This window comes from Xyrauchen texanus, chromosome 5, assembly GCF_025860055.1.
Source record: "Xyrauchen texanus isolate HMW12.3.18 chromosome 5, RBS_HiC_50CHRs, whole genome shotgun sequence".
In the NCBI taxonomy this organism is placed as follows: Eukaryota; Metazoa; Chordata; class Actinopteri; order Cypriniformes; family Catostomidae; genus Xyrauchen; species Xyrauchen texanus.
The window spans coordinates 7,561,764-7,583,022 of NC_068280.1; the positions used below are offsets into that span (position 1 = coordinate 7,561,764).

General features: G+C 38.7%; 2 protein-coding genes across 4 annotated transcripts in view; one reads left to right on the top strand and one right to left on the bottom strand.

The window, feature by feature from the left end:
* Positions 1-547: 547 nt before the first annotated feature.
* LOC127643442 (gap junction alpha-5 protein-like) lies at positions 548-16,322 on the top strand. Its single transcript, XM_052126200.1, has 3 exons — positions 548-1,378; positions 1,461-1,528; positions 11,768-16,322. The coding sequence occupies exon 3, from the start codon at positions 11,796-11,798 to the stop codon at positions 12,930-12,932; it is 1,137 nt and encodes a 378-aa protein (XP_051982160.1). The 5' UTR covers positions 548-1,378; positions 1,461-1,528; positions 11,768-11,795; the 3' UTR covers positions 12,933-16,322.
* Positions 16,323-18,179: 1,857 nt separating this feature from the next.
* LOC127644026 (B-cell CLL/lymphoma 9 protein-like) overlaps positions 18,180-21,259 on the bottom strand; it is a 157,384-nt gene continuing 154,304 nt past the window's right edge. For all 3 annotated transcript variants that reach the window (XM_052127025.1, XM_052127026.1, XM_052127024.1), the window contains exons 10-11: positions 20,836-21,120; positions 18,180-20,727 (exon numbers count right to left, since the gene is read on the bottom strand). In XM_052127025.1, the coding sequence (XP_051982985.1) occupies positions 19,625-20,727; positions 20,836-21,120 (1,388 nt within the window). In that variant the 3' untranslated portion in view covers positions 18,180-19,624. The remainder of the gene's footprint in view (positions 20,728-20,835; positions 21,121-21,259) is intronic.

Consider the following 21,259-nt stretch of genomic DNA (forward strand, 5'->3'; position numbering starts at 1 on the left):
CCATCTCCACAAAGGATACATGTGATGCTGCCTTAGAATTTGGCCAAAATTATGTACCTTAAAAAACAACATAAGCTTTTTGCCTTCTTTTTGGAACAGCCTTTACGTCCGTGGTGTGCCTATGATGCCTTAAACCACTGTATAGTTAGGCAGCTCACTATGTTTTGGATCAGAGTTAATAATGTAACAAACAGGCCAATCGCTCATGTGTGTCCATTACGTTGTTGAAAAGAGAGCAGTTTGAAACATCTAGCTATCAAACTGAATAACAGGAGACTACAAGCCTGAGTAAAATTCCCATTGTTTCTCAATACAATCTCACTTTCCTTCCTGATGATGAGATATAGGTATATACAAACTAAAATAGAGTGGCAGGCAGGCATTGTGAGTAGGAGAGCAGAAGGAAAAATAGAAGGAGGTGGAGAGGGAATGGGAGATGGAGGGAGGGTAAGAAGGAGGGCAGAGGAGGAGAATGAGGAAGGCATAGCTCTATTGGTATTTCTTTGCATGCCCTTTGAGAGTAAGGGCACTTTCTGCTTGTTGACGACCGTGGCCGACTTACTAGCAGCTGTTTCTAATTATCAGCACGTCTGCAATTTGTAGTCCCCTGGAATTAACAGTGTCCCCACTCAGGCACAGAAGACGACAAGGACACTTCTAAGAGAGTATTGAATTGATTTGTTTACTTTTAACTCTAGAAGTATCAGAAAGAGTCATTCTTGTGTGGTAACAGCAGTGGAGACCATCTACGAAGACCATCTGACAGGCGTTCGTCCTACCTTTCTTGAAAAGACTGACTGAGGATTGATAGAAACAATCACATCGAGTCATCCATCCTCAAATCCTTTACCATTTAAAGTGACATTTTCTCTTTATCAATCGGAGTAATAAAGAGTCCATTGTGACCATTAGTCTGTGGATTAAGAGCCTCTTCTTCACTGACAAGACAAGAACAAGGGGCAATCTGTCTGTAAATGGCCTTGTATCCACAACTCTACCCTGTCAAGAAGATCCATCCAGAAAAGATTAATATAGTTCCATCACATTTATCCTGCTGAGGTGTCAACATACCTGCGTCAACACTTGAAACATCGATACCACTGAGGAGGCATCAAACAGTCCCGCTCTACACTAGATTCAACAATAAGGATCTTTAGTATACTCTGATCAAAAACACAGTCCTGCTTTGAGAGACACTCAACCCCTAGCGCAAATTACAGATAACATACGAATAGAACAAACTTGAGATATCAAAGTGAAACAGCTTCTGCTAAAGCTCTGAGGTCATTGAGGTACTGTGACTTTCATCTCGGCAAGTAGTTCTGGCAAGTATTCCCACATCTTGAAAGCGGAAGAGACAAGAAGGTTCTCAGCTAAGGTAAAGAGGTAGAGCATCTTGACACATTCTTAGAAGAAGCAATCAAGCAATGTCCCTAAACAGACAATTCTTTACCCTTTAGTCTGCAGAGGGAAAAACAAACACCTGTCTGATCTTTACGATACACCTGTTGGTCCACTACTGTTAAAGGTGAGAACACAAAAAGAACAATGAGGTCTATGCATAGATATAGATGCCATTATATATACAATTCACACCTAATCAAATATGCAACTGAAAATGGGTTCACTGTATTTGGTCTGTGTAATTGATGTTTAAAATATATTAATAAGTTGTAGACTGTTGCAATAAGTTGCTTAACAAAAGTGATATATATATATATATATATATATTTATGCATTGCACCATATCTTTTACACTTTTTTTCCTCTCCATTGCTGTTTTTTAGTCACCACTAAAACACAGCAATATGCTATAATACATATATTTATCTATTTCCATCCCCCCTCTTATTTTAATACATTTTTCAAAAGGTTTTTCACAGCCAAATCAAGTAAAATTACAATTTTAACACATTTTAAGTTCAATTTATAGGATTCATCCCAATCTACATGCATATTTTCTCTGTAAAATACATACGGTACATGCAATCATACTGATTAGAGAGCTAATAATAATTTAACATATATTTATTATCATACAATTTCAGATGACTCCATTTTACTTTATTTTTAACCAAACACGATAATGACTTCACTGTTTTTGGAAGTGACTACAATATTTTGTTTGCAATGTTATATAATATTCCCTCAAACCTTTTGCCTAATCTTAACTTCTAAAAATGTACAGTATGTCCACATATGAGGACAACTCAATTGTGAACTTTTAAATTATACCAAACTAGAGAAAGTCAGATTTATTTTTTTTCAAATCAAATTGTTGATTATGTTTCCAGGAGTGTTGGTTATAGTGTAATTAGACATTACATATATAACATAAGAAATTAGCATAATTAATTCTGATACAAGTAATGGCCAGCATTATCCAATCACTGCCAATCATTTTAACATACAATTATACATTATATATTCTGAATTTATGTACTTAATACCATTGTCCCATGTCTGCCAACCATGTTGAGAGGTCCAAACATCATCTGCAGACTGAAACTGATCTTTTGATAAGAAGTTTGGATTGAATGCTGCATTGAGAGCTTTAGGATGCTCCCTTGCTCCCTATTTAGTGAATGACTTAACCTCCAGTGTGCTGTCTTTCTGCACTGGTCTCAGAACAGTTCGAAATGCACCTAATTTTCATACTAACACCATATAAAGCCTCTGAAAGCAACATTTTTCAGCTTTTGGATGAACCCATTGATTCTCAATGTAATAAAAAAACAAGTGAATATAAGATTTTAAAGGATTTTCTTTTTGCAATGGACACATTAGTGTACATTGTGTATAGCAACGTGGTGTTTTGCGATAAATCGCTCAAATAAAAGAAAAATGACAAAAATGGCATATCGGATGAAACTAGAGGCTCAATTTAAAAGCTTAATTAGGTTTCTTACCAGATGTAGTTTTGTTGGCGTTTCTCCCAAAGACAAACTCCACTGTGGTCGGCGCCATGTTGTTTGGTCATATGACTGAAAATTTAACCCTCCTGAACACTCAATAAACCCTCAGTCATTTAAATGAATTGATGTTATGTTTTGAGTATAGTGAAGCCAAAAAACAACATCCACACATGTGTATGAGGGGCCGAACGAGGTTAAAATAATAACTTGTGGTTTCAGTTTAAAAAATTTTGTTAAAGCACTTTGTTAAAGTGTCCTCAAATAGTCTGTAACAAAATAAATAGATCCAATATCTTAAAGAAAAATACAACCAGGAAGTGAGACAGCATGCCTGTCTAACATGGCCGTATAATGAGTAAATCGATCCCATAATTTTGAAGTAAATGTACTTTACGAATTGTCACTACCAAACACATATTCTTTGCAATTATATAAACTAATTAGTTTATTTCACTGTGAGGTTCGTCAGCACTTTGTTGGTAAGAGAGACAAGTCCACGCTGCGGCCATTGGCGGATACGCTATGATTCAGGTAGCGCTGTTTTGTCACACTTTGAGTATTTTGAGCGACCCACTGCTCGACTGACCAGCCCAATGGGAAAAGTCCCGGTACTTCCAATGGCCATCCATCCCTGAGTGATTATTCAAATAATAATAATAAAAAAAGTTTGTCAGGAGTTTGTAAGATATGCAATGTGAAGTTGAGAAAACATGCAAGCACACCTCCAAATTATTCTTTAGATTTGATGTGGAATCGTTTACAGTGGATAGGATGTTATGTTTTGGAAGGCAGAGTTTAATGCCTTATTGTAATGTTTTTGCTTTGTGCCTCTGAAAAGGCCAGATTTTAGTATACTTCGGCTGTCCACGTTGCTGATCTGTGCACAGTATGCGTGTTGCAAATTTCGTCATCGAAACACTCTGAGCGGACTCTCCGCATTCAGGCCAGATTTCCTCGACACTGATAGACCTCGACTTTGCGCACCATCAGCGTATGCGCCGGTTGTTGACTGTACTAAAAGAGTATCACAAAGCAATCATAATGGGCATGTGTCGAACGCGTTCATATTCGCTCAAACCTCGCAGTCAAAAGAGTATACTTTGAAAGGCAACACGGACGACTGGGCGCAATCTGATCTGGAACACAGAAAAAATTTATTTTTACTACCCAGCACTGCATATACCACCATCGACTGATATGGTTTTTCATTGGCAGATTCTTACTAAATTGAGGTAGTCTGGAAATCTGTTTACATGTAAACATAAGACAAGTTCAAATCAATACCTCATGTGCATTTATTTTGTAAGTAGCTGTGTAATAAGTGGGATAATGCACAGTCAGCTGGTCATTATAGCAAAATAAACCCCTTCAGGATGATACAAGACTCCTCATGATCACTCTTTCAGGATTTATTATGCAGTAATGAGCGGCTCACTGTACATTATCCCTTACTTAAAATGTTTTCCTTGTTAAAATTAAAAATCCAATAGCTTACTTAGATTCAATTGACACTTTCTTTAATGTAGACTGCCCATTTACATTGCTTTCCTGTGTCTGAGAAGTCAACCCAGTGTCTAATGATGCTGAGTTTAACATCCATGTAACTAGGCTCTCTTTATTGTGCCATTTGCCACAGTGCTGACTCAAATGCAGATAGGACAACAGAGAGCGGAAGAGCATGGTTCTCATCTTGGTGGCTGTTTCATGGCTGTTTAGCAGACCCTATCTCCAGATGCCACTTCATTAAAACAAAATAAGAAAAAAAAAGAAACTCCTGCATTGTTCTCCTTTCCTTGGATAAACAAGTATAAGAGAAGGGAGTGGGTCTCACCCCTTTCCTCCTGAAAGTTTCACTGACACAGAAATAGCGCTGAGAAACATTCACATACAGTAATTAGCTCAAGCACTTTTAAATCTGCAGTTTGCTATTCTATAACCCACTTTTTGTCTTATTAAAAGGTTCCTTCAACCAAAACTACAGGTACATATTTGGTTTATATAAGACTAAATTACAAAACATCTATTATATCCTTCACCTTGAATTAGTGGGTTGTCAGGGACTGTTGAAGTAAAGTTTGTTTCAATTGTTGCAGGGTTTTTTGACATACTGTGTGTGTCTCAAATGTTGATATAATATTTCCATATGTCTCCGCAACAAATTAAAGTAGTTTAGAATTCTAATACTTATCTCTAAACTGTATAATTAAGTCTCAGATAAAAGAGTGCTGTTGTTACCTACCCAAACACTACTATAAAACATTGACCTTTTATATTTTGTACCTGAATTTATGGTGGTAATCAAATCTACATCCTACTTAATTCACAAACATGATGGCAATGAAATTACATTATGAACCAGATGTGAAATTATATAAAATAAGAAAATGAAAGGATTAATAAATACAAAAATATAATTAAATCTCAATTATGAATTTTGCATTTCTTAAATTCCCCACCTAGTTCAAGACTGGTTTGGCTTTTAAGTGTTGGCGTTAACCTTTCTGGCCTCAGTGTCTCGAACCCAGCCAGTTTCCTTTTCAAGTGGCTTGTAAGAGGGGAATCATATTGTTTGAGATTGTTTCCTCAAAGGGGAGGGGAGCGAGACACACTCATATACAGACTCGAGGCGGGTATGTGCCCAGTCACATTCAACCTGGTTCCCACATTTGATGCCACATTACCTTTCTCAGTAATATGTTGGAAATGTTATATAAGAGGCCTAACAGATAAAACATTAAGTTAAATAAAAATGTAATTTATAAATTTAAATTTCACATAATTATGACAAAGCCAATCCAAATTTGCTAGTCAAACTGCTGTATCAAACCAAACCTACCATCAGGGGCGTGTCTAGAGGGAGGCTGGGGGAGGCAGTGCCTCCCCTAGGATAAACACTGCCTCCCCTGAGAATTTGAGAAATAATCTGTCCATCTGTTGTTTTGAGTGTAGCCCCGAATGTATTTTGAATAGTTGACTGACAAATATGAAACCGGACAAAAGCCTATGTAAACCCCCGAAATCACAAGTTGCCTTATTTCATTGTGCTTTGGCTTTGCACATACTGCATACAGCCTGTAAAAATAGACATAGGCATAATCTAGCCTATAGAATAAATTCCTTTGCTGTTGGTAGCCTATGGGCGACTCCGTTTCTTCCTCTCTGTTGAATATGCAGCAGGTAGAGGAGGAGCTTGCACAGTCGTTGACATCAACTAACGTTACTTAGTGGCGAGTTAATGGCAATTAGCAGGAAAGACAGCAAAAATTAAGCAAATGAGGCTTTGGGGATTTTTCCGAAAGAAGTCAGTGGGTAAGAATTCACATTTGTTTTTGTCCTTAAAGTCTGAAGATCATCATCTAGCTGGCTTTCACCAACAGTAGGCTAAACCTCAAGAGTTGTAGCCTCTAACTTCTTAGAATTTTTCCATCGCTAGCAGATGAGTGAGGTCTGACACAACAAAAATCCAGTTTAAGCCCTATAGTCTAATAGAAGCCCTGTGCCTATCTCTGGGTTCCTGGCTTAGAAAAAGATATGCACTAAAACAGATTGTGTGTAGTATAGCTTAATTTTGCGCCGATTTTTTCAATTGTGTATGTTGCCCCCCCAAACAAGCCAAATGCCCCCCCAAACATGATATCCTGGTAACCCCTCTGCCTACCATAAAGCAAAAGGGACTTTTTTCCATTTATTTTCAGCTATTAAGAAGCCAATAGAGAACAACAGTCTGGTTCTCAAAGTACAAATCCCATTCATTTATTTAATTGATTTCAATGCTAACTTACATACCATAAGCTCAGAGGTTGTTTATCGATAGTATATGCTTCCATTGAAGCATCCATCTGTGTTATTTCCACTATATTGTTTAAAAATCACATTTAATAGCGGAATTACTGGTGAACAACTACATAATCCCTGGTACAGCAGTGAAAGATCCACCAATCAGAAAGCTGTGGCCAACAAAACCTGCAAAATAGCACCAGAAGCGACCGTCCGCTCCAATGAATGACACAAATGAATCGGTCAACCTGCACTCTCAAAATACTTAAATATTTGTGTATATCGGAATATTTCGCAATTAACAAACTCAATTGTTCCTATACTTATAGTCAACAACCTAAAATCAAGAGTTTGACATATTTCCATAATTTTATATTCAATAATGTAATTTGCAATGCTTCATGGGATTGTAGTTTGTGCCTTCATGAAAGACGTTAATACACAGACTTGTCTTTGTCTGACATAAACAGAGTAGCTCCAAGTAGGGAATGTTTACACATAGTGATTCTGCAGTTAAATTTACTGTGGAGGTGAGGGTATGTTCGAGGGCCTGTCTGGGGAGAGGAGTCCCACCTGAGATGAATTACTCCTAATTACCATTTCTCTGTTGACAGTGAGAGATGGGGGAGATAAAAACAGGTCCAGGATGGAGAGAGAGAGCAACCCAACTGATAAACAATGCTGCAGCGCTAGCATTTGTGCTTCAGGTGTACGATAATCAAAAGAGATTATAATGTTTTATATACATGTTTCTGCAGGCGTTTGTTAAACAAGCTTTAATATCATGTAACGTGGAAACGAACCATTTATCGATATTACTAAATAAAGTGAATGTTTAGCACTCACTTTGTACATCTCCCTGAGTGATGTTTGTGTAACATCATGCCCCTGAATCTCGGCAAAATTGGAGTTGAGAATTTATGCACGAGACTACAATTTGTAATTCTTATAGATGCATTCCGTTGCAATTTTCCTAGTAGGAAGTTGTAAATTAGGCGGTAAAAAATATTAAACTAGGCCAGTGTTTAAACAAATATTTTGTATGAACTGTAAGATTAATGACCAATGATTTATTGCAGAAGTTCACATAGATGCAATTGTCCTTGTTTGTTGCCTGATGAAGGGTTTTGTTGGGAATTAATTGATAGTCTGTGTATTCCATTTCAAGAGTGTAGTCCATCATTAGACCGAGGTGATGCAGGCAGAGATCCGTTAGGTGCATCGCAGTTCAACCTGGCCGGTAATTTCGGTGAGGTCTATCCTAAATCAAAGGTTCAGGCAATGGCATATGAAGTATCCCATGTCTTATGGTTGGAGTTGGAATCAGTTCATCCTCTGAAGTCCATCGTAATAGACTGAAGTGATGATTGGCTGGCACCGGTTGCTATTAGTCATCATCACTCAACATCATGTAGCAGTGGAGTCCAACACAAAGCAGGAATGGAGCTGGATCCAGCCGGTTCTGGTGACCTCAGGATAGGAGTCCCAAGGATGGACAGGGAAACAAATAGAATAATATTAGCATAGATACCATTCAATTTATTGCAGAGTTATAGATCACGATCAATGTTTCTGGTTCCGGCAGACCTAACTATAGCAGCCTAATTGTGGGTAGGAGGAGAAATTAGGTGTTGCCTGGTTAAATAGACGAGTCTTTAGTCTAGACTTAAACTCAGTGAGTGTGTTTGCATCTCGAACAGTGTTAGGGAGACTTTTCCATAGTTTAGGAGCCAAATATGAAAAGGATCTACCTCCTTTTGTGGATTTTGATATTCTAAGAACTATTAACAGGCAATAATTTAGTGATCATAATGAACAAGCATGGTAGGAGGTCACTTAAGTACTGCGGTGCTAGACCATTCAAAGCTTTGTATGTAGTTAACAGAATTTTACAAAATTTAACGGGTTGCCAATGTAATGACGATTAAATTGGGCTAATATGATCATATTGGTTCTAGTCAGCCCTCTGTCTGCTGCATTTTGAACCGATTGAAGTTTATTTATTGAACTTGCTGTACATCCTTCCAGTAATGCATTACAATAATCTAGTCTTGAGATCATGAACGCATGAATTAGTTTTTCAGCATCAGCAACAGAGAGCATGTGTCGTAACTTTGCAATATTTCTGAGGTGGAAGAAAGCTGTTCTACAAACATTGGTAATTTGATTTTCAAAGGACAGATTGGTATCAAATATAACATCAAATTTCTTCGATGTTGAAGATGTACATTCATCGAGAGCCAATAATATTTTAGCGGCTTGTTTTTAGAGGTTTTTGGTCCAATAATTAGTACCTCTGTTTTGTTGGAATTGAGTAGAAGGAAATTTCAGGCCATCCAATCTTTTATTTCATTGATACACTCTGCTAATTTGGAAAATTGTGAAATCTCATCAGGTTTTGAAGAAATATAAAGTTGGGTATCATCAGCATAACAGTGGAAACTTATTCCAAGATTCCTGATAATATCTCCCAGGGGAAGCATATAAAAGCAGAGGCCCTAAAACTGATCAGCTTATCAGTGTTTTGCTGATAAGCTGACCTGTCTTATCTTTTATGATGTAAAGCAGACTTTTGGTTTCGAGTGTGAAGCTGCAAAAGTGATTTTCTATTATTTTGTTAATATAACTCTGACTCACATGGACTACGGATTTGATCCAAATAGTAACCTTTGCTTCATTTACATTCAAAAGTTTTTTTATGCTTTTCCAGAGAAACTGCCATTAAAATGCACACACTCTTATCCAAGATCTCATGGTAAAGCGCTGAGAATATTGTGGCTTCCCATAAACTCACTAAAGGACTGAGCCTCTGATGCTAGAAAAACATTAGAGTGTTTAATTCCAAAAGTATTACAAGGGGACGAAACAGAGACAAAAGGAATTATATTCAAATGAAAATCAACCTACAAATTGCTTACTTATTGTATAGCTCTGCATCTTATCTCTATCTATACCTTTTAAAATAATGTGCAGCGATATAACAAGAACATAACCAGTAATTAACTGATAGTTTTATATGAACTATATATATTTCTATTTTAATATAAAAAGGATGATATAATTCAATATTAAATGCGTTCATCTCATGGATGAATTAATCTGTATATGAAATCATTTGACATTTCCTCGCTTTAGAAAGATAACAGGAAACGCTCCAATACCAAGAAAGGATAAATGGCACTAAATATTTGCTTCTATATTTATTTTTAGCTGCTGGTTCCTTAAATTCCTTAGTCCCTTTTTCCCAGACTCCCAGCACTTGACTGTGTGGGAAAAGTTTATATCAAAACCTCGAGCATACAAAGACGCAGCCTAAATATATAGTCTAAGCATGTTTGGCGTCTTTCCCCCTGTTTTAGAATAGCATGAGAAGGCACAGGGCAGTACCACATTACTATTACATGGAGTGGTGGTAGCGTAGTGGCTAAAGCACAGGGCTGTTAATCAGAAGGTTGCTGGTTCGAACCCCACGGCCACCACCATTGTGTCCTTGAGCAAGGCACTTAACTCCAGGTTGTTCCGTGGGGATTTTCCCTTTAATAATTGCACTGTAAGTCCCTTTGGATAAAAGCGTCTGCCAAATGCATAAATGTAAATGACTGTAGAGTGGCACAGTAATTTTAAATAACGTATGTGATCCATTTTAAATACACTCTTCCTAGAAACATAGGAAGAGGTTGGAACAGCGTCAAGGTATCTGACCAAATATTAAGCAGTATAAAGTTAGGCCCCAAAAATATATATTGAAATATACTTGAAATATTTCATATATCACAGTACATAGGGCACATTTAAAGTTTATATTTAGTAATTTTTGTGTATTTCGCTTGTCGATAAAAAAAATTGTGGTTACTGATACCATTGCAGAAATATTCAAACACCCATGATTAGTTTATTCTGAAGCCAAGAGCATCTGAAAATAAGGTTACAGAGATAAAGTAGTATACTGCTAGTCATGTGATCTCGCCACATACAAATATTTTCAACTACCTTCGAATATGGCTTTAGTAATCAGATTAAAAAACATTGTGTGTTTACACATGCATGATCATACACCTATTATGCTTAACAAGCCGACAACGTTTAAGGCCATGTAAACGCCTTGAACTGGTTGACTTTATCAGGGTAAGGTCATAAAAGTTAAGCATAAATAGGTTTCGCTCTGCATGTAAGCACCTTTATTGGCATTCTTAATAGCTTATTCAATGCCCGCAAGTGTTGTGCGTATGACTGTATACGTTTTGACATCAAAATAATCAGATGATTTCAAAGCTCTTGTAAATGTAATTGTCTTGCATTGTCATATTGTTTTATAATAAGCTGCTTTTGGTAATTCCGTGTATTGTTTACGTAAATGTGATTTCGACCCTGTTTACATCTGTATTTGGTGCGGTCCACTTGTGATCAGATTACCCAAAATGTTTCTTTATACCAAGCAACATGATCACATGTTGGGAAGTCGGCATGCTGTTTCCGAAAAATACTGTACCCTAGAATCAGGCACATTATTCCAATTTACTCATAAACAGCATCTCCCATAAGACATATTTGCATTGGCTCAAGCATGTTTACCTTCCCTTGTGCACGACCGAATGCACGTGGCATCAACAGCATGGGAGACCAGGGTTCACATCAAGCACTGAAACCAGTAAGTAATTGTGTTTGCATAATCAGAATTGAGCAGAGATCCCGAGGTTACATCCCCCCCAACATAAAATGTTTACTCTACTGATGGTTAGGTTAGGGTTTCAGATGAGGTGTACAGTTTATATAATGTGCATTCCTCTTCAATGTATTACACGTGTATTATTTATTAGCTGAAATCAACTTGCTTTTGGTGCCCCTCCATGGATAATTCACACAGAAAATTGATCTCACACATGCACATACGTCCAACAACACTTCCCCTTTGGCCACTGGGGGCATTGTTTCAAATATCGATAAGCACAGATTTTAGCTAAAGAAAAGTCAACCTGCTGTTTCCAATTTCACTGTGAGATCAGTCTGTGCCAGTAAAAACATTCAGTTTATTTTTGATTTTGTGCTCACTCACACTTTACCTATATTTTCCCCAGGATTCTTCACTAAACCTCTTGACTTGTCATGGCTGACTGGAGCTTGCTGGAGAACTTTCTAGAAGAAGTTCAGGAACATTCCACCTCAGTGGGAAAGGTGTGGCTCACCATCCTCTTTATCTTCCGGATCCTGGTCCTGGGCACGGCCGCCGAGTCCTCCTGGGGTGACGAACAAGAGGACTTCACCTGTGATACAGAGCAACCTGGTTGTGAGAACGTTTGTTATGACCAAGCCTTTCCCATAGCACACATACGATACTGGGTGCTTCAGATAGTGTTTGTGTCCACACCTTCTCTTATCTACATGGGGCACGCCATGCATAGGGTCCGCAGGGAGGAGAAAAGAAGGAAAAAACAGGACGATCAAGGAGCCCAGAGCGATGGAGAGAAGTACCCTGAAGATGATAAGGATTCTGGGAAGGAGGACGAGGGTGGATGGGGGAAAGTGCGACTCAAGGGTGCCCTGCTACAAACGTATGTACTTAGCATCCTTATTCGCAGTGTAATGGAGGTGATCTTTATCGTAGTCCAGTACTTGATCTATGGAGTCTTCCTTAAAGCACTCTATGTGTGTAGGGCGTCTCCATGCCCGCATCCGGTGAACTGCTATATCTCACGACCTACGGAGAAGAATGTATTTATTGTGTTTATGCTAGCGGTTGCTGCCGTGTCTTTGTTGCTCAGTATTGTGGAACTATATCATTTGGCATGGAAGCAGTGTAAGACATGTTTGCAAGGATACAAGGCTTCCAAACAACATCCCAATACGCCTTCCACTGTGGCTGCTGTTTCACCAAATACATCTACGGCAAACCGGGCGTGCACTCCACCACCTGACTTCAACCAGTGCCTGGTGATATCACCACCATCTTCCCCGACTATACAGACACACACACACTCTCTCATGCACCCCAGTTGCCCGCCCTTTCATGACCGACTGGTGCACCAGCAAAATTCTGTTAACATGGCCACTGAACATCACCATGGTCATGACTTCCTGGCAGTAGATTTCTTTAAGATGAGCTTTTCACAAGCAGCAACAGAGATGCCCAACTCTTGTGCCTCTCCGTCATTACTAAGTAGCCAATTTGTTGAGGACAAGCGAAGGCTTAGCAAGAGCAGTGGGACCAGTAGTCGCATGAGACAGGATGACCTTGCGGTATAGCACTGACCAATCACATATGGACAAGGGATATTAAGTGTGACTAGGCATACATCTGCTAAAAATAATGTTGCACTTTATCTAATAGATCAATGATAATATTGCGGTCTCATAGACCGATTCAGAAAATCTGTTCAAATATTTGCACAAATGCATCATGTGAGCAATCTAGTTCACAAAAAAAATAAGTCACCATAAAATGTAAATATAGGAACCTATTTTTAAGAGCGCTAGCACTATTCCATAAGTCAACGGGCATGGCAATGAAGTTTTGGTATTTTCACGCAAGCATATGCTAAGTCTAGGCGCAAGTGGGTTAGGCGAAATATCGCAGGCAAAGCGCTAATGCGCTGTATCAAGTGTAATTCATTTCTAAGGTTCTTCTCCAGCACCGTCTGCATCCTATTATATAGTCCATTCCCTGTCAAGCACTATCAATATAAACAAAGACAGCATATACATATAGAGTTGGTAGTGTATATAGACTGTATGCAATGAATTAGAAAAATCGAAATATGGACTCATGTTAAGTAATTTTTTTTTGTATAGCGCTTATCACAACATGCATTGTTTCAAAGCAGCTTTACAGGAAATCATGCAATAAAAATTTTTTTTAAAAGAAATAAGCTGTAACATCTATAATATCTTACAGTGATAATTGTGTAGTTTGATTAAATGTGATTGTAAAGTGTATATAGAAATTAAATAATTAAATATGAATTGTATCTAGAACCCCTGTGAACAAGCTGAAGGTGACTGTGGCAAGGAACACAAAACTCCATAAGATGTTGGCTGATGGAGAAAAATAACCTTGTGAGAACCCAGGCTCACTGTGGGGCCAGTTCCCTTCTGGCTAAACAACATGAATATAATGCCAATATTAGTTTTTTGTGTGCAGTGCAAGTCATGGTTTTACATTTGTAAACTAAGTAAGCCTTAAGGTAAAATTATTTTATGAACTGTAAGATTAATGACTAATGTCTTTGAAGTCCATCCTGGATTAACTGCAGAAGTTTACATAGATGCATTGCCCTTTGTTAGTTGGCTGATGAAGGCTTTTGTTGGCAATTAAACAATGGTCTATGTATTCTGTTTCAAGAGTGTAGTCGCAGTTCAACCTGCAGGTCATTTCTGTGAGGTTCGATGGGGTCCATCCTAAGTCCAAGGTTCAGGCAGTGGTATATTATATATCCAATGTCTTACAGTTGGAGTTGGCATCACGTTGGGGCTACTGTGCAAGGCGAATGCCACTCCAAATTTTCTTTTTAGCATTTTTTAGCATTTTTTAACACTTAAATATTGTTAAGAGTGTATCAGTGTAAAACATGTAATTTCCTGTTGCCAGTAAGTGGCGCTATGGCTATAACTGAATATTGGCATATAGAAGTGTTCAGGCTGGGACTCTTATAAAACATGTGAAGTTTGGAGCAGATTGCACATTTTATTTCATGGTGAAACATCGAACTATGTCAGGCTGCCACGAACACGCCCTTCAAAGAAAACTCAAAAGCTTCACAATTTTGCATCGCAAAGGCCTTTAGATTAGACTGACGAATATGATGTTGATCTGATTTAACCTCCAGGAGGAGCTCCTTAAAATACGAGGCCTGGAAATGGCAAAAACTGAGCAAAAATTTAAGAGAAAAAAAAATCACAATAGCTGACTTCCTGTTGAGTTTAGGATATGGTTCTAAGAGACTTTTTTGTACACGTTGACATGTTACATATGCCTACCAATTTTTTTATGTGTAGGTGAAACGTGGCGTGAGAGCTGCTTAGTTGAAATTTTGTAGGTGCCACTATTGAGCCATTTTACCACAATAAATTCTAAATCCAGTATCGGATGTCAATTTTCCCAGCTTTTGAGATGAGTGCAAAGTTTCATGAGTTTCCGATCACGTTTAGGCCTCAAAAATGTGACTCACTTCATATCGAACTTTGTCAGGCCGCCACGGACACACCCTTCAACGAAACCTCATCAGCTTCATAATTTAACATCACCAAGGCCTCTAGATTAAGACTGACTAAATATAATGTTGATCTGATAACATTTCTGGGAGGAATTTGTTAAAGTACAAGACCAGGAATTGGCTGTTGCCAGTAGGTGGTGCTATGACTATAACTGAATATTGGCACGTAGATGTATTCAGGCTGGGACTCTTATAAAACATGTGAAGTTTGGGGCAGATTGGGCATTGTATGTATGAGTCATCGAACTTTGACAGACCGTGACGGCCACAAAAGCATTGCAATTTAGCAATCGCCAATGCCAATGGTGGTGGGCTAAAGCACATATCTGTTAATCAGAAAGTCGCTGGTTCCATCCCCACGGCCACCACCATTGTGTCCTTGAGGATGGCACTTAACTCCAGGTTGCTCTGGGAGGATTGTCCCTGTAATAAGTGCACTGTAAGTCGCTTTGGATAAAAGCGTCTGACAAGTGCATAAATGTAAATGTAAAATATAAATCTGATGAAATCTCTAGGAGGACTTTGTTAAAGTAAGAGTCCTGGAAATGGCAAAAGCAGAACAAAAATTGAAGAGAAAAATAAAGATGGCTGACTTCCTGTTGAGTTTAGGAAATGGGTCCAAGAGACTTTTTTGTAGGTATTTCGTTTTCGTATGTGTTGGTGAAACATTTTTTAGGTGGCGCTATCGAGCCATTTTGCCACACCTAATTCTGAAACCCATATCAGATGTACATTTTTGCCATTTCTGATGTGTGTGCAAAGTTTCATGAGTTTCTGAGTATGTTTAAGCCCTCAATAATGTGATTTGGGGAAAAATAAACGCCTAGAACAACAATAGGGTCCCCAGTCCATTGTTTTTTTAAGAGATGAAAACTATTTTAAGCACTACTGATTTGAAAGAAATAAGTAAACTGAATCTGACCAGGACAAGGAGAGAAATTGCTAGCAGAGGTGCACAACAACAAGAGGACTAGTAAATAGGAGTCTCTAGTTTGAGAAACAGACCCGCACAGGTCCTAAACTGGCAGCTTCGATTACCAGTACATGCCAAACTAAAACAACAAAAACAAAAATCACCAGTTGCTTTTGAAACAGTGAAGACTCTGGAATACTGGACTTTTTAACAGAGTTTCAAAGACAAAGTAACATCTGAAATTGGCAAATAAGAAGAAAACAGTTAAATGAGCAAATTAACATTAGTATTATGGATGGGTGAGTCCATGTTTGAGGTGCTGAGCTGTTGTTAGAAGTGTCTGATCATAAAGACTGTGAAGTGTCCTACAAAACAATTACATCTTTGTAAAGTGCTACAGAAAGCATGGGATGAAACTTAACTGAATCTCTTAATAAACTGACTGCAAGAATCCCTAAGGTGTAATTGCTGCAAGTGGAGGATTCGTGGATAAACAGGAAGTTTGAAGAATACAGCATTTATTTAAATAAAAAGTCATTTGTAACATTAGAAAATGATTTACTGTAATTCTTGGTCAATTTGAAGCCTCTGTGGTGAAGTATCATTTTCCTCCAAAACTATAAAAGTATCACTTTGATTTCAAACTTTTGAATGGTATTGTATATATAAACACAATGACACATACTGTATATATAAAAATATATATATATATATAAATAGCAGCTAAATATTCAGGAGTGTCAATAATAAAATGAAGAGTTTACAATGTTGGTCATATGTTGTCCTCCAATGACTACAGAAGCTTACATTTGAAACTGACGTTATGAACATAGTGTGACTGGATGGGTCACAATAGAAACTTAATTTGATTGGGTTAAAAAAGACAATTGAGAAAGACAATTATTATGCCTATTAAATAATATTATAAGTAAATAAGTAATATTGTTACAAACATTCTAACTCGAGAGACAGTTAACACTTTCTGACAGGCCACTTCTGCAGAAAACTCATTGACAGTTGCATCTAATTTTTCAAAACCCAATTACTCCTAGTGTTAGAGAGTGATCTGGTATTAGAGGCGAAGTCATGAGATCCAGCTTCAACTGAGCGCAAGCAATGTTCTGATGTAAAATGTCAGTGAGAATAAACAACTATGCCATAATTTTTTTTTATGCAACACATACTTTCTTTGGGTTTATGGATGTAACATTCACTATTTGTAAACGATATTAACCATATTCATTTTACAAATGTAGAATTTTTACATGTTAATTGGAGTAAAGGTAAATACTGAAAAATCGATTTTTTTAATTTATTTATTAAAATGTATTTATTTTTATCGTTAGAGAGTGATTACTGGTAGAACAAACATGGGGGATTTCTCCAGCAAAACTAAATGATTTTCCTCTTCAAAACAAAACAAAAAAAAAAACATTGAAATAAAAAAAAAAACTTGAAATAAGCATTAGTTGTACAAATTTTAAATAACTGGAAAAACCCGTTAAGTTAATACCATAGCCTCCGCTAGATGGCGCAATCACCATTCACTCCAACACCATGCCAGTCAGTGACAATAACTGCACGCATCAGAATGCTCTCTGAATGCTAAGAGGTCACATGTTATTATCATCCTGACACCTAGATGGCTTCACTGTCCATTACATGTTAAAAATATCACATTTTGTATTTTAATTAGGATTTTAGTTATCAGTGTAAAACAGCGCCATTTCACTCATTTTAGGTTTAAATTAATTCCATAGAACAGTGCAGATTTCCCTACATATTCAGCACAGAAAATGTGAAAAGTCTGCATATTCCAACTGGGTTTGTCCAGAAGTAACCCTAATTTCTTCACTAATGTAATTTACCTAACACCAAAGCAACTTGTAGTACACATATTACAGGAATACTTTCCTTGAAACCACCTGAAGTTGATATAATTGCTCAAATGGCCCAATAATGATTGCCTTTTGTAGGAATTGAACCTTCATCATTTCAGGATATATGTTTATTGTTAGTGCATGACACCTAATGTTAACATACACAACCTTTTTGTAAAATGTTATCCCTCAAATCACCAGTCTAGATATTTAACCACTGAATACACTACACCTAACTCGGCATTAAATGAAATAAACCACCCTAATCCTAAAGGAAATACTATACAGATGTTCATGATAACATGTTAAAGGTGCATTTTCATTAGTCTTGTGACTACTAGTAGACAGAAACTCTGAGGTCGCCAGATATTTCATTAAGAAAGCAAAGCTTCCTCTAGCATTAATGAATACTAAAGCACCTTTACTGCCACTAGAGGGCAGCAGAAGACCACTAAGACCCATAAGACACTTGCAGGCATTGAGAGACTTTATACCAAACAATATATTTTATTTGTCGTCCAACACCACAGTCCAGCCTTAGGAAGTGGTTCAGTACCAAATTCAATGGAGTTACACATGACGAGCATCAACACAGGAGGGGTAGGGACAAGAGGACAACCTTTTTTTCTGTTTTTGTTTTAATAATAATTTGTTTTCTACAAAAAAACAAAATCCACCCTCCAATAGCTCAGATATTGTCAGCACTGCACTATATAGCTGTACAAAGCCAAGCAATTTAATAATAATAAAAAAAAAGTGTATTCCACAGTGGTGGCAAACAGCGACAGTCCTTGTCAGACAGACACAGTAGCCTGAGCGTCACTGCATATCTGAGTGCTGGTTTACGGGCTTCAAAAATGCCCCTCCACAGTCAGCCCTCACCTGTTCCCAGCCCAGCTTACAGAAATTTCTAAAACAGGAACAGGAGACCACACTGCATACATCCGATTACTGCTCCTACTGACTCTCAAAGTGTTTTCTCTACAATTAAAAAAACCAACAACAAAAAAAAACAAAAAAAAAAACACTTTATTCTTTACAGTTAATTCTTGTTTGTGCTTTTTTTTTTTTTTATAATACTATGATCTGTATGAGGTCTTGGTTTGGTTTTATCATACACTGGAGTAGCAAAGAAAATTAAATTTAAAATATTCTGTACGCCCCACAGTACACAGTATTTTGAGGTGATGTTGGGTCACCTATCGACCACAACTAACCACCTCAATCCCCCATTTACAAATGAAGATGGAAAATAAAACTATTGAAATCACTGGTAGAATCCCTTTAACAACACAAGTACAGTACACACATACAAAGAGCATTTCCTGTCTGGAGGGAAGTGATGGGATGAGATGTAAACATATAGCCAAGACGGTACACCTTGTGACACAATGTTCCTTGACCTTTTCCATTTTGACATCTGTTCTTTCAGTTCATTGACTTTTTTCCAACAATCTTTCTTGCTTTCCACCAATGTATAAAAGTAGAAAGAAGCCTTTAAACTTTCATACTTTATTTACTGTAGGCTTTATATGTGGCATCATTTCCACAATGTCAAGCAAATTTTATTGACATGATTCAGTCTTGTAAATTCCTTATACATTCCCAAGTTTACCAGAAAAAAGCTCATTCCAAACTGTGCCAGACCTGAGCCCTAGTTGAGGAAAGCACACTTAGCTTCTCTCTTACTTCCACCTGTTAAATTACATTACCATTGAAGAAGATTCTCTGTGATGGTTGTCCATCACTGTGTATGTAAGCTATAAACCTTGTTCTACCCAGGTGTGTGGGAGTCTGTGTATATGTGCACAAAAATGTCCCAGTTTCCACACATCTCTCTTTAAGAACAGAGTTTCATTTTGTGATTCTTTATGAAGGTTTTTATTTCACAGGTTATGCAGTTTCCAAATTGTTCGCAACTGTAGTGGAGGCTCAAAACATTAGATTCCCATGGTTCCCTGGGCCAGGGTTAAATCCCATGCCCATATCTGCTGCCATTCCTCGAGGCCTCATCTGAGTAGGCATCATCATAGTCTGCTGAGGGCCACTCATCCCTTGTAGTGACATCATCATATTAGGAGAGCCCACAGGGCCAGGGTGGTTGTACATTGGCCTTTCCTTGCCCTGCATCATTCCAGGGCCTCCCATCATTCCTGGCTGCTGGCCAGGAGACATCATCCTATGCTGTGGCCCCATCATACCCTGACCCATAAACCCTGGGGGTCTCATGGGATTATGGCCTGGATTACCCATGGTCATGTCCTGTGGTCCCATGTGTCCAGGGCCTGGAGGACCTCCCATTCCCGGCATGGGCAGGCCCATCCTTGGGTTACCCTCACCCATCATCCCCTGCATTTGGGGGAAGCCAGGTGGGTGTGGTGGCTTCCCACCAGGTGCATCCCCTCCACGAGGGAAGTAGGACAGAGTCTGGCTAGGCTTCTCAGAAGGGATTATTCGAGAGAGATCAAACTCAGGAATGCCTGAGGCACCTGGTCGCATCACCTCGTGAAGATCCGAATCATTAAAGACACCTGGCATGTTATTAAACTCCTGGCCTCCTGGGGTGTTAGGTTTACACATACCAGGCTCTCCACCAGGACCATGAGGCATATTACCCATCCGGCTCAGTGGTCCCCCATCTCCCTGGAAACCCATCCCATGAGGGAAGCCACCCTGGGGTCCAGGTCCATTGTGAGGGAAGGGGACCTGCTGTGGTGGTGACTGCCCTGGGGGAAAGCCCTGTCCTCTGTGGAGACCCATGCGGCCTTGTGACATCTGGTTGTTAACAATGCCAGGGTCTTGGGAGACTGGGTTCATCATCATACCATGAGGAATCATGCCTGGCCCCATAGGACCCGAGTGAGGAGGTATATTGGGGCCCATGTGGTTGGGTGAGGGCATCTGGTTTGGCATGCCATGGGAAAGTGGCTGAGAGCCCATAGGGTTCATCCCCATTGGGCTGAGGGAAGGCATGGGCCCAGAAGAGTTGGGTGTCATCATTCTAGGGTGACCAGGGTGATGGTTCAAACCCATTCCTGCAAAAGAAAATGAAAAGTTTGAGATATAGAGGAAAAGAACACCAAAAAATTTCCACCATTGAGACCACTGCATTTTCAGTGAGCCCTGTGGATTTTGTCCCATACCTTGCATGTTGTTGTTCATAGATGGCAGGTTTGGGGATCGAGCAGGTGGTGAGTCATCATCAGAACTTGCCACTGTTTTGATTGCATCATGGTAGAGGGGTGTAGAGCTGGGCATTGCAAACTTGGACATGCGTGACATCATAATGGAAAGTGGATTTTGGGATAGCGTTGGCTCTGGGGGCATGGCATAGGGACTGCTGGATGGAAGACTTCCAGAAACATTAATGGAGCCTTGCTGACTCGAGGAATTACTGGAGGGAGGAGCTGAAGGAAGAGGATTGCCACCTGAGGAGGGGAGAAGACAGAAGAGGTTAAGAGAAGAGAAGGGAGAGGGAAGGGAGGAACATTTACCAAAGGTATATACCTTGACACCTATTAGGCCAATGGCTGCAACAAATGCATTAAAATGTCCTACTGTAAATGT